The sequence below is a fragment of the Hypanus sabinus genome, chromosome 3 (assembly GCF_030144855.1).
Source record: "Hypanus sabinus isolate sHypSab1 chromosome 3, sHypSab1.hap1, whole genome shotgun sequence".
NCBI lineage: Eukaryota > Metazoa > Chordata > Chondrichthyes > Myliobatiformes > Dasyatidae > Hypanus > Hypanus sabinus.
The window spans coordinates 39219036-39232547 of NC_082708.1; the positions used below are offsets into that span (position 1 = coordinate 39219036).

Consider the following 13512-nt stretch of genomic DNA (forward strand, 5'->3'; position numbering starts at 1 on the left):
GGTGTTAGGAATGTTAGATTGACGAAGTATGAATGAAGTATGTTATCTTATGGGGAATCTGCAAAGGCCTGAGTCATGGGCGGTAATGAGTCAGTATACAGGAGTGTGACAGAACACTTGATGGAGTGGTGCTGCGATAATCACCTCAGTGCTAGCAAAACTAATTGTAGATTTCAGGAAGGGGAAGCTGGGACACCACATGCACATTCTCATTGATGGGTCAGAGCTGGGGAGAGTGAACAGCTTCACATTCTTTTGTATTAACATCTCAGATGACCTTTCCTGGACTCAGTACATGGACACAATAATGGAAAAAATGAACCAGTGCCTCTTCTTCTTTTTAGAAGCTGAAGATTTAACATGTCATCAAATACCAAAAAAAATTCTGTGGATGCACTGTTGAAAGTTTCCTGATACAGCAATTCCCATGCAGAGCAAAAAGCTGCAGAGAGTAGTGTACACAGCCCTGTTCATCATGGGCACAGCCTTTCCTGTCATTGAAAGTATCTGCATGAGGTGCGTCTTCAACAAGGTAACATCTATCATCAAGGATCCTATTATCCGAATAGTGTCCTTTTCTCATTGCTACAGTTGAGTAGGAGGTACATACACCTGAAATTACACAACACCAGGTTCAGGAACAGCTACTTTCCTACAACCATCATGTTCTTGAACTGGGATGCACAATCCTAATGCTCCCTCAGCAATGGAACATTACAGACCACCTCTTGAACTGCCATGGACATCTCTGACTCTGTTCTGCTTGCACTAATAGCTTGTTCTGCGATGTTTATTTTCCCTACTGTGTATAATTAATGTATCATTTACATATAACTTAAGTTCTGTATTGGTTGAAACTACATGCCTGTGATGCTGCTGCAGGCTGGTTTTTCATTGTATCTGTACCTTACCATACCTGTGCATATGAGAATAAGCTTGACTTAGCCTAACCTGGCCTGACTTGCCAGGTTTCCAGCTCTCCAGCTAAGCCTCGATAAAATAAAATCCCTTAGAGTTGACGAATTCTTTTGGTTGTTCTGAAAGTGTGTAGAGTTTAATTGTATGATTCATGACATCTGTGCCTTAGAGAGGTAAGCCAGCAATGAAAATCCAGTATGTGCATATTTTGATTACTGTCATCGCAGGACAAATTGTTATACATCCTCCAGTCATGGCAACTAAACAGACCATCAGCCTACTTATCCTTTAATGAAGAGACAACTGCTCTTCCTCTCCATCTCTCTGGTAGCAACCTGCTAGGAATAGGTGGCAGAAAACTAGTTTAGTAACAATGAAGCTGGTAACAGTACTTGGTCAAAATGAGCAATGGGTAATATGTTATTCAGCAGGAATAAACTTTCAGAGGCTTGTGATCACATGACATGGCCATTTCAGTCTTGTGGAAACATTCATTCTGGAACAGATGAGGAAGCTAATTTCTGTACATCATTAATGGGACCTAATGTAAGCTTAACCCTTTTATTATTCCCTTATTAACTGCTCTGCTGGCCACTTGTATCATCCTGTATTTGCTGAAATGGACTGATGTATGACTGTTGCACTTTAAAAAAATATTGTAAAGTGATGCATTTTGGTGTAAAGATGGGGACAATCTAAAGCAAATGTTACAATTTTAAGAAGGATAAGAAATATTACCAGAAGTAAGCCTAACATCTTCTTAAGTGGCTGAAATGATGCATCATTTTATTTTCCATGTCATCCCATCGCCATTGATACCCTAAAGTCTACTGGGATGCTGTACACTGCTTCCACCATTTTCATTGTGCTTCAACCTGCTCCTGACAAAGTTTTAAGGTTCTCAGTATCACTTGTGGATGCTCCTCCATTTTGATAAGACATGGAGTATATATGCACATGAGTCAGTGAAGGTATTGAGTTGTTTCAAGCATGGTTTGATTACCTTCTTGAAGTGTTCCTATGATAGTCAAAGTAATCACTTTCCATGACATGGAACTCAGAAGAGTGTTTTAATTGTGAAGCACATGCCAGGCATATGAACAGCATGGGTTGCCCATTGGAGCTGAGTGCTGCCAGTGGATTTGAACATATGAACAGCATATGAACATATGAACAGCATGGGTTGCCCAGTTGTCTTGGACTAGAAATGCACCACTGGGTGCTGTGAAAATAGTTTATACTATTGACTCCATAATTTCAAATCTTCAAAAGCTAAGTCTATAAATATGTAAATAGGACAAATGAGAATTGAAGAGGAACAGAGGAATGGGACCAACCTATTGTTTTTTTAAGATGCAAATATATTGTGCCTAATGGCCTTGTTCCATGCTTCTTCATATTATGATTTTTCTTATTTGCTGCTATTGAACTCCAGACCATGTGAGAGCAATCAAGGCAATGTCAGTTGTGAATTTTCCCCTCTTAAAGACCTCTTCCAATTTCATCAATCCGAATTGCAGAAGGTTCAGAGAAAGAATCTTTACTCATTTCCGGTCTCCTCTGCCTTAACGAGTCCTTGGCTTCTCTAGTGAATTTCCCAGACTCATTATAAACAAGTATTTAGCAGTTAAACAACACACGCAAAGTACTGGAGGAACTCAGCAGGCTAGGCAGCATCTATGAAAAACATCTCTGGCAGAGACTTTTCGGCAGGACTGGAGTTAATTCCGATTTGGAGAATTCACATTTTTTTTTCTGGTTTCTATGTCTTGGATCTAATAACGCACCCGTATAAGATATGAAAGTAATGGGGTGTGTGTGTGTGTGTGTGTCTCGCTAAGAACGCCCGATGAAGTAGAATTAGAGAACAAGGAGGGGTTGATTAATACCAAGAAATTAACTTAGCCTCGTTGATTTGTAACAACATTTAAAATGAAGAAACACACATAATAAATTCGTAGGAGGTGGAAAATGACATTAAAGAGAAAAGCATGAGAAAGAAAGGATTTAAAACAAGTATGACCAGACTACACATTGCAAATAGTTAATAGAGTAAACTCTTAAGATCATTATTTACTGTACATGGCAATTTCTGGCTTTCTGGTTTAGATGCCAAACTGTTCATATGCATGGCTAGGAATCTTGTCGATGCAGTTTAAAACACACCTAGAATGTGCCGTAAACAATGTTTAATACAATTGTAATGACATATGAATGGACAAAATCTATATTTTATCATTAACCTTTTCGTTGAAGTCCCTTTCTACTATTTTCTTAGTTTATTTTTGAATTAATTGATCCACAATTAAATAAATACGTTGAATACAAATCGTAAACACGAGATTCTGCAGATGCTGCAATCTAGAGGAACACACAGATTCTCTTGTATGAGTCTGCTGTGAGCTATGAGCATAAGTTTTATGTCGGTACGATATGTCTATTTGAAGGTTGCTGTTAAACCTACCGATTGAATTTTTGCCCGGTGTCGAAAAAGAAATATGTAATCCTTACTCAAAATTGGGAATTATCTGATTTACGCTCATTGCTTTTACATTCGGAGGTATTCGGTATTCAATGAACATAGTTTTGTTACGACATTTCAGGATCTGATGTACAGGATAGAATGGCCAAGCAACTAAAGTTTTATTTGTTGTAATATAGTTTTATATTCATATGTTGAACAAAGTAAGGGATATTAAGAGTAAGAGAATATAATTTGGTGTTTTCTGGATATTCAAAACTTTGATATTTGTGGAAACGTATAATTTGCGAATTAATCATTAAATTAACAGAAAAGTTTACTTCCAAAGCAATAATGTTCTGTTCATATATGTTAGATATTGCGCGATAGGACTTTTTAAATTATGGCGCATTCGTTTCCATAAATGCAGTTCACAGAAAACAAAATACTAAGGGAGCTAGAAAGCTGACCTCATCCAAAAAGTGCTGAAGATGTATCTTCAGAAAGAGTAATTCAATTAACATTTCAGATCGCTGGACTTTTAAAAATTTAAAAAATTTTAAAAAGTCAACATTGCCTCTCGCGCTGAATATTCACATTTATTTTTGTACAGTTTTGCATTCTGTCACATACAACTCTTAACCTTAAATGAAAGGAGTGTCATTAACGATATGAGACCACCGTACCAAGCCAAACATCGAGGAGTGCGTACCAGCTGGGGTAAAGCCAGTGGAGTGCAGTTCACATATATACACCAAGGCTGCATAGAGACTATGTGACTATGTTCTCCGACTGCTCGGTACCTATCTTTGGATTTGTATTTGCGCGCTGTTTCGCCTTCAGCTGTCATTTTCCCCCCGGCGGCCAATCGAAGAACAGCTGTAGTCAGAACAATGGCGGGGCGCTGACCAATCAGAGAGCGCAATGGCTCGGCCGCGGCCAATGGCAGCGCGGCAGTGGCTAGTGATAGTGCGCAGGCAGCAAGCGCCTTCCCAGCCATTACAGCGAGAGACGGAGTGAGGCTGATTGTTAGCGTGCGGACCAAGTGCAAGGAAAGACTCTACAACAGCGCCTCGCTTTTAGGCTCCGAGAGGGCCAAAATTCAGCATTTTCTAAACGGGCATGTCTTACTCTTTAGTTTTATTTTAAAACTGTGCGTTAGTAGGGTGTTAGAATTAAAGTTAAAAAATCTCCCTCAGCCGCGCTGTTTAATATGGCTGACGGCGGCTGAGGAAAAGCCATTATTAAATAGCAGCGCGTCGAGAGCGAGTTGAGTTCAACTTTTCCAAACCGTGTCAGGCGCTGTAAAGCGCCGTTCACAGTGGGTTTTCGGGGCGAGGTCGGGTAGCAGGGGCTCTGGGCTATCTAACGATACGCTTTTTGTCGGGCTTGCAGGCGGTTAAAGGGGAGAAATGCGGGTTGTAAGGTGAGCCGGGCTGTTCTGCTCTCGCACTGACGCTGCTATCAAGATGGAGCCATGTACTCTCAATGTTAGAGTCAAGCGGCCATTCGCGGCTGTATTACTAAACTATATGTACAAACCCCACACTATAACTATATACCGCCAAGCGCAAAGACCACAGGCGAGAAAAACGTGGAAAACGGGCGTTTGGCTTTAGCAAACCGTCTGAAGACGGTGGTTGGTGACATTTGAAGGGGACTTTCTCTCATGAAGAAGGATTTTTCAACATGGAAGAAGAAATATTGTCGTTGTTGTTTGACCTCATTTTTTTTTGTTCTCAGCCATTGCTCCAGACTCTAGTGAAGTGCCTCCGCTTTAGCCCCATGATTTTTAAACAGAACCAACGCGTTGGGCATATTAACTTTTTATTATTTTTAGGGATTTGGATTAGAGATTTAAATTTTTAATGGACGTTATTTTATATTCTTTATTCAAGAATGGAAAACAATGTGGCGGGAAGTGACCATGAAAGCTAAGATTTCGAAGTGTATTTTTCGATTCTAATTTAAACTTTTGCAGTATAACTGCGGGAAGAGTTAGGCGGGGTTGTTAAATCGCGGAAACATTTTTTATCACGGGTAAAGAAATTAGATCTGTTTTTTTCCCACTGATTTTAAAATGGCGCGAAGGATGGAATTAACATTTAGAGCAGATTTGTGGAAAATGACATAGCCGGGAGTGCAATTTATTTTGCCCGTTGAATTTGTGCACCGTTCACCGTCTCTTCCCACCTCGTAGTCCCATGTTAAAATGCAGGGGCGCGGTTGTTTTCATACACTTAATGTAAACGGGATAGCAATTTGCACTCGTTCGTTTTTTTTGTGTTTTTTTTTGAGAACTGTAAGGATGTATTGGTAAATAGTTCTCGTGATAGATACCGACAAAGGCACAGGTAGCTTAAACCTGTACTGCCTCAGAAGAATGTGATGCGAACGCAAATGGAATATCAACAGTAATACAGTATTAGTCTCCACAAAACTTGTTTTTACACCATTTAACGTACACCACGCTGCATGTTCATCGAAATTTCGTTGGATCTTGGAACGTATCTGAAAAAGAGCAATGTGTCTCGATTTCATGCACCACACGAGTACATGGAATGTTATGAATTGTATAGGATTCAATTAATTGTCTACGATTTTTCCTTCCAGGAAAGGGCCAAAATGGTAAGGGGAGGTGATCCTAAAAGACCTCGAGGCAAAATGTCCTCGTATGCCTTCTTTGTCCAAACTTGCCGTGAGGAGCACAAGAAAAAGCATCCTGATGCCACTGTCAACTTTTCTGAATTTTCAAAGAAGTGTGCAGAAAGGTGGAAGGTGGGAGTTTGCGTTCTGTAACTTGGTGGCAAATCTAGTTGCCAAATTTTATAGTTATCTTCTGCCCCTCAATATGTATAGTAAAACTGAAGCAAAAATGGTATGATTGAAAACATATCACTATGTAATATGGATCTGTCAGAAACAACGCCCCCCCCCCCCCCACAACATCAGTATATGTAAAAGAATTCAAGGTTTTCACATGCAAGTACAAAATGGGTTTTCATAATCCAGAGTTTGCCTGTTAGTGATTTTTTTAAGTTGCATTTTCTTGTAATTTTAAAGTTTAAATTTTAATAAAATGCTCTGAATGAACATTTAAATAGGACATTGTCAAAAATCCTACAATACAAAAAATCACCTTTTTTATAGTATCATTTACAGTACAGATCAGTTCTGTGATTGTCCTTATCTACAATGCCTCTGGTGCTGAAAAATTCCTTTCTAATTTGGGCAATTAAGTTAAATGGTGTTCTTGGGATCACAAGCTGCTGCAGATGCTGGAAGTCTAGGGCAACCCACACAGAATGCTGGAGGAGCTCAGGTCAGGTGGCATCTATGGAGGAAAATTAACAGTTTGTATTTTGGGCCAAGACACAGATGAAGGGTCTCTGCTGCAAACCTTGCTTGCTCTTCTGAGCTCCTACAACATTTTGTAGATGTGCTTGGGATGTTTGGTTATAGTTTTGCACATTGATATTACATCCTTTATAGATGCTGCTTTTTTATTTTCCACATCATGAGTTAAAGCCAAACCGACAGACAGTTGAGATTTCTGAAAGTGATATAGTTGCATTTCTGCAGTTATCGAACTAGTTAACAATATATTTGCTTCCATTTTTAATTCCCTAATCTTCATTAAAATTGTTATACAGCCTTTTACTCCGAGAGACCCAAAGTTAAATGGAATTAAAAAAAAATTACTACCTAATTGAGTGGTTTTAGTGTAAACCCAACCCCATTAACTATGTCATGGGTATCCTGGATTGCAAAAACAAAGTCTAATTGAATTTCTCTATTTGGATTCTTCTCCCAAGCTTTCTGCTCTGTTCTATGAAGTGTTATGAGTAAGAGGACTACTTTATCATTGAAATTTACTTTTTCCTCATCTAGTTGAATGGATGAATCTTCTCAGGTTCCTGTTCTAACACTCAAACTGCAAATAATGAGAAAGTTTGAGAGAATGTCAATTCACATAGAAGGAAATAAGAAAAATCTTTTGACTGGTGTGTAAACATGATAAGGGATGGGGTGGATCCTTTTTGGGAATGTGCATAGGCACAGGGTAAGACTAGAACACACGATAAGTACTTTTTTTTCTGCACAAGAAGATGCTGACAAGATATTGGCAGAAGTAGAGATAGTAGAGGTAATGGATTACATGAAAATTAATGTTGTGAATTACTAAGGCTAGCCATTCCTGGAGTGGATGCTTTGCTTAACCTTGAATGCAAGATAATAGACTGCTTTATGTTCCCAACTCTTTTGGCAGATGCACAAGGACCAGGTATGCAAGGATTTTGGGCAAAAGATATGGGGTATGCTGTGGTAATAATTTGTATCTTACTATCCTGAGGGTACTGTAAATGAATGTGAATCAGTGATTTTTAAAGGAACATTGGATGGATATGAAGGAAATAAACCCAGGCCATTGGGGATATCTTAGGTGTTGGGACCTTGTGTCATAATTCATCAGTAAGTTTCACTCAGTTGACTTTTAAGAGTAGTAATGACGTTTTGTGATTGTCATAAAAAAAAATTGCTCATCATCCTCCTCACCTAGTTTGTGGTTGACCATGACCTATCTAGTCGTGGCCAGTGAATTACCTGCATTAGCTTCCTTTACTGAAACTGTCCCATTACTTTAGTTCTTTATTTCCCCCCCCCCCCCCCCCCCCATCTGCTATATTTATATATAGGTACACACGTACCTCCCAGGCCACTTCCTAACTGTTGTTCCTTGGTGTCATTGTTTAAACAAGAATGTTAATTTCTCCACATATGCTGACAATACCTATGACTACCTCATTGTCATCAATTAATCACTTTCTAAACAGCAGCATGTTTTACATACAGTGGTAAAGAAGACCACCTATTACATTTTGGTGAGGCAAAACAATAATCTTGGATTAACTACATTCTATTCCCTACCCACCAACCCCATCTCTGAAATTGAAATAGACTGGAAGAATTGTGAATTTTTTTTCATCCTGAGATGAGCTTCAGGTCATATTTGTACCATTACAGTAACCACTCTGCTGACATCTCATTGAAAAGTTTGCTCCATGATTTTATTATCTCTACCCTTTACTTTCTAATGCACATATGGCTGCCATCTTACGGTCTCTACAATATTTTTGCCTGCACAGCATTGCATTTTTCATTGACTTATTGTACCTGTCTTAAGCAAAGCATTAATTTTTGTAGATATCACAGAGACTCAGTTACATTTTTCCAAATATGACCAGTTAAAAATCCCTGAATATTATTGTTTTATTGTCAACTAATCCTTCCATTGACAGAGCTCTAAGCTCTAGAATTTCCTTCATAAATGCCTCTTGTATTTTTTCGACTTTCTCTTACCATTCCTAAGGCTTTTCTTAAAGCCTGCTCGTTTGTCTAATCTTTAAATGAGTGCCTATCTATCACCTTCTGTAGATTGGCATTTAAATTTTGTTTTCCAACAATCTTGAGTTATCTTCATATTTGAGTATACAGTTAAGAATTGTAAGGAAATTTGACTTGTGCCAACTTTATACCCTGATATCAGGTTAATTGTCTGGAAATCTGTCCACCATGACATCTCTGCACTCTTGAAATAGGATAAAGCTTTGGCATTGGAAAGAATTACTTGGAATGTTACCAAACCTTTGATTAGGGTGTAGAATACAAAAATATATTAATGCACAAACAAAGTGAACCAGTTGTACACAGACTACTTTTTATTAGGCCAGTCATAAATCTAGTGAACTAAATATTTTTGGCATTATTTTTGGATTGATTTTTAGTCCATGACCGGCAAAGAGAAAACAAAATTTGAAGAAAAGGCAAAAGAAGACAAACTTCGTTGGGAGAAGGAAATGAAAAATTACGTGCCACCAACAGGTGGCAAAAAAGCAAAGAGAAAGAAGGACCCTAATGCACCAAAGAGGCCTCCGTAAGTTTATATCTAAAAATACATTGTAGATATTGCTAAAATACCTCAAAATTGTTCCCAGTATAACATTTCTAATGCAGTGCTTGAATCTTCCAAATTGTGTTTATCGTAATGATACTCTTAATATAGGCATTAACTTGGTAAATTAAATTGGTTTACTGTTGTCACCTGGGCAGTGAACAATGCATATTGTCCATACAGAACAATTAATTAAAACCGTGCATTTGAGTTAGTATAAAGTAAAATAATAAGATGCAGAATATATCTCTGTTACACTTGGAGTGTAGTCCAGGTAGATAGTAAGGTGCAAGATCATAATGTAGATTGTGAAAACAAGAATCCACCTTTCATACTAGAGAATTGTTCAATAATCTTGTCACCGTGGAATAGAACTGTCATTGAACCTAATGCTATGTCCTTTCAGGTATTTTTAGCTGATGGGAGAGGGGAGGAGGGTGAATGTATAGAGTAGATTCTTATTATAAGACCATTATGTTGGCTCTTTTCCAAGGCAGCGAAAAGTGAAGAGTTTCCATGGAAGGGAAGCTGTGATTTGTTGAGCTGTATCCACAACTTTGTAGTTTCTTGTAGTATAGCAGTTGCTAGATAAGATGCTTTCTATGGATATGATATCGCAATAACTCCTGTTGGAACAAGGGAAGCCACTTGGCCATTTGTGAGTGGGTTACACAAGGTACATTTGTCTGTTCCTACTTTTAACCCAAACTTTGACTTAAACTTGTATTCAGCATTTTTTTTAATACTGTAGCTTCATTTAACATTCTCCTATGTATGGAGATAATAAGTTGTAGTAGAAGTATCTGAAGAGGCAGAGGGGTTTAGGAAAGGAATTCCTAGAGCTTTTGGGGAAGGGGCCTTGTCAACAGATTATGGAGATGAAGGCTACCAATGCTGGAGTAATTTAGACTGGATGCTTATGAAGGAAAATTGCGAATTGGAAATGGCAGAAATGGAACCATTGGTAGATTTGGTGGGGGGGGGGGGTGTATATCTCAAAGGAGATGGGTTAAACTGCAAGATTTGGGTTGAACTTGTGGAGGGATGTTGGCAAAGCAGTCCAAATAGTCATCTTTTAGGTGCAAAGGGTATGGTTAAGGGTTTCTACTTCAGGCAGGTTCACTTCCAATTTTAATTGATTACAATTCATTTCAGATCTGCTTTCTTTGTGTTCTGCTCTGACTGGCGTCCTAAAATTAAAGAGGAAAATCCTGGTTTATCAATTGGAGAAACAGCCAGGAAACTGGGAGAGCTTTGGAATGCAACTTCTGCAAGTGATAAGATTCCATATGAAAAGAGGGCAGCCAAGCTGAAGGAAAGATATGAACAGGTATTATTTGACTAAAAGTTATCAGCTTTAGTAGGATTTTTTTGTACTTCCACAGCTTGTAAATGGATAATTAATGTAACAAGATCCATAATGCCTCCAGTGTACATTATTAGGTACACCTATACACCTCGTGAATGCAAGTATTTAATCAGCCAATGGTATGGCAACAACTCGATGCAGACATGATCAAGAGAATCAGTTGTTCAGACTAAACATCAGAATGGGAAAGAAATATGACCTAAGTGACTTTGTGGAATTATTATTGGTGCCAGATGGGGTGGTTTGAGTATCTCAAACTGCTGATCTCTTGGGATTTTTACACACTCCAGTCTCTAGAGTTTACAGAGAATTGGGCAAAGAACAAAAATTTCAGTGAGTAGCAGTTCTGTGGGTGTTAATGAGAAAGGTCAGAGAAGAATTGTCAGGCAGGTTCAAGCTGACAGGAAGACAACAAACTCAAATAACACATTACAACAAGTGGTGTGCAGAAGAGTGGAATGCACAGCATGTTAAACCTTTAAATGGGTGGGCAACAGCCAGTGTAGAAGACTACACTAGCTTTCATCCCTATATCTAACAAAGTGGCCACTGAGTGTGCAGTTAACTTTTTTTGTACTAACACTATTGAGTATTTTAGGATTTGGCTGATGATTCTTAACATTGGAAGTGATGCTAACTTAAAAATCACTCGTGTTGAAAGTCAAGATTAATGAAACTTGGTGTTATTGGTAAACATAGTATTGTCATATTTATGTGGGTATGAGATGCTGGATTTTAATTTTAGTACTAAAATTAAAAAGATTCTAGTACTGACCTTCAGCTAATATTAGGGGCCTATTAAATATGGTTCAGTTAAACTAGCCCAATCACGAGCAAACTTACTCCAGGCTAAAATGTTTTTCATTTTGTTTTGTAGGATCTTGCAGCATATCGTGCTAAAGCAAAGACCGATACTACTAAAAAGACTCCGGCTACCAAAGTTGAAAAGAAAAAGAAGGTAGTAGAGGAGGAAGATGATGATGAGGATGAAGATGATGATGAGGATGAAGATGAGGAGGAAGAGGAAGATGATGAGGATGATGATGATTGAATTAATTTTGCTTCCAGCAACACTTAGCTATAGAGCATTTACCCCTGCCCTGTACACTGCTTCTTTTTAAAAATATATAAGGCTATGTATATGAGAATTTGATTTTAAACTGTACAGTTTATTTTTGTTTTGTATAGTTAACACACTATGAAAGTGTCTTTGGGTGGCCCATTGTCTCTGTTCTTAGTGGTGTTTTGTTTGACACTGACCATGGCTGGTACAGTGAGGGGATATGAGTTGGCATGGTGAGCAATTTCATGTTGGTTTCACGCACCAACTTGGTCTGGGGGAGGGGGCATTAATCTGCTATTGAGTTATTGTAACATTCTTGGTGCATCCAGCATTGTGTTAGAAATTGCCACTCTGTAATTGCCAGAGGTTGCAGCTTCTTTTGTTTGACCTTTTGAAACGCTTATAAAATAAACTTTTTATTAATGCTCTCCAATGGTGTTTTTATTCTTTGATATTATGTTTATCATCTGACTGTACATATACAATCAAATGAGGCAATGTTCCTCTGGATCACCATACAGCTATCACAAAGCACATAAAATAAAAAAAGTTATATAGTTCTATCTATGTGAAATGTACAGCACAGGTAAACAATAGCTTGCTGTCCAAGTGAGGAGACCTTGGTGGTGACAGGATATTCATTAGCTTCACAGCCTGGAGGGAAAAGCTGTGGGTCTCGGGTCCTTCACATACAATACTGCCAGTAAATATCACAAACAGTAGGGAGGGAGATCCCAGTGATCCTCTCAGCAGTTTTTACCATTCCCCGTAGGGTCTTGAGGTACGATGCCTTGCAGCTGCCATAGCACACAATGGTGTAGTCACATAGGTCTGATTATTGCTATTATTTGCCTGTTTTTAAACTCTGCATAACTAGTTGAAGATAGTTAATAGTGGATGTGTTCACCTTTCAAGTTTGTAGTTGCTGGACAGACAAATGTAAACATTTGGAATTGGGTGGATGCTAACCTGAGCAGAGATGGGAGCATCTGGTTCTATAAACTAACTGGCTTTTATCTTTACCAATACATTTGCTACCTTAAAAAAGGATGCAAGTTTCACCTTGCACTTTGCAAACAACTATCATTAAGTCCTCTAAATTGAATGACATGTGAAAAGCACCAAGTGCATTCAAATGCTTGCAATGTTTGTAAAGTAAAGCTTAGGTCCTGGAGAGCTTTTGTAAACTTCACTTGAACAAATGAGAGTGATTTTAAATCTATTGAAATTCTTTGCTTGAGGGAAACCTCTGGATTAGGCAAACAGGATTTAAATAAATTTAAACCTAATATTTGTTCAATGAGAGGAGATGACTTTTGCCTAATTCCTGATAATTAAGTTATAAATGCAACAAAAATCAGAGTCAGTGCAAAAGGTTTATGGGCTATTCCTGTGCCAAGTGAATGGAAAGTAATTGCTCCAGGCCTTGTTAATGTGGAGAAACATACAACTGGTTAGTTTTTTAAAAATATTAATTTTCCTAATAGTTTGTTAATAGTGGTTCTTCTATCACACTTATCACATCAAATTATTAAAAATGTTGTATTTGAAACCTTTAATTTTTTCAAATGGTTTGATAAGGCCATGGCTTTGCTAACTAAGCTTTCTCAAGTTTTTTTTAAATGATCTTGAGGCCTTTAAGGCACACTTTGACTCATCACCAAGAATCCATGAGATCATAAACTAAAAGGCGACGGCACCTTAAGTCAGCAAATATTCTCACTGCTGATTGTGATTTCTGGTTGTAC

At 38.2% G+C, this 13512-nt stretch overlaps 1 protein-coding gene across 1 annotated transcript; it reads left to right on the top strand.

The window, feature by feature from the left end:
* The first annotated feature begins 4353 nt into the window (after positions 1-4353).
* On the top strand, positions 4354-12192 carry LOC132391205 (high mobility group protein B1-like). The gene is made up of 5 exons (XM_059964105.1): positions 4354-4499; positions 5993-6157; positions 9166-9314; positions 10488-10662; positions 11579-12192. The coding sequence occupies exons 2-5, from the start codon at positions 6005-6007 to the stop codon at positions 11750-11752; spliced, it is 651 nt and encodes a 216-aa protein (XP_059820088.1). The 5' UTR covers positions 4354-4499; positions 5993-6004; the 3' UTR covers positions 11753-12192.
* Positions 12193-13512: the final 1320 nt, after the last annotated feature.

Coding starts and splice junctions, on each gene's coding strand:
- LOC132391205 (XM_059964105.1), top strand. CDS start 6,005: ATGGTAAGGGGAGGTGATCCTAAAAGACCTCGAGGCAAAATGTCCTCG. Junction 6,158..9,165: donor AGTGTGCAGAAAGGTGGAAG/GTGGGAGTTTGC, acceptor ATTGATTTTTAG/TCCATGACCGGCAAAGAGAA. Junction 10,663..11,578: donor TGAAGGAAAGATATGAACAG/GTATTATTTGAC, acceptor TTTGTTTTGTAG/GATCTTGCAGCATATCGTGC.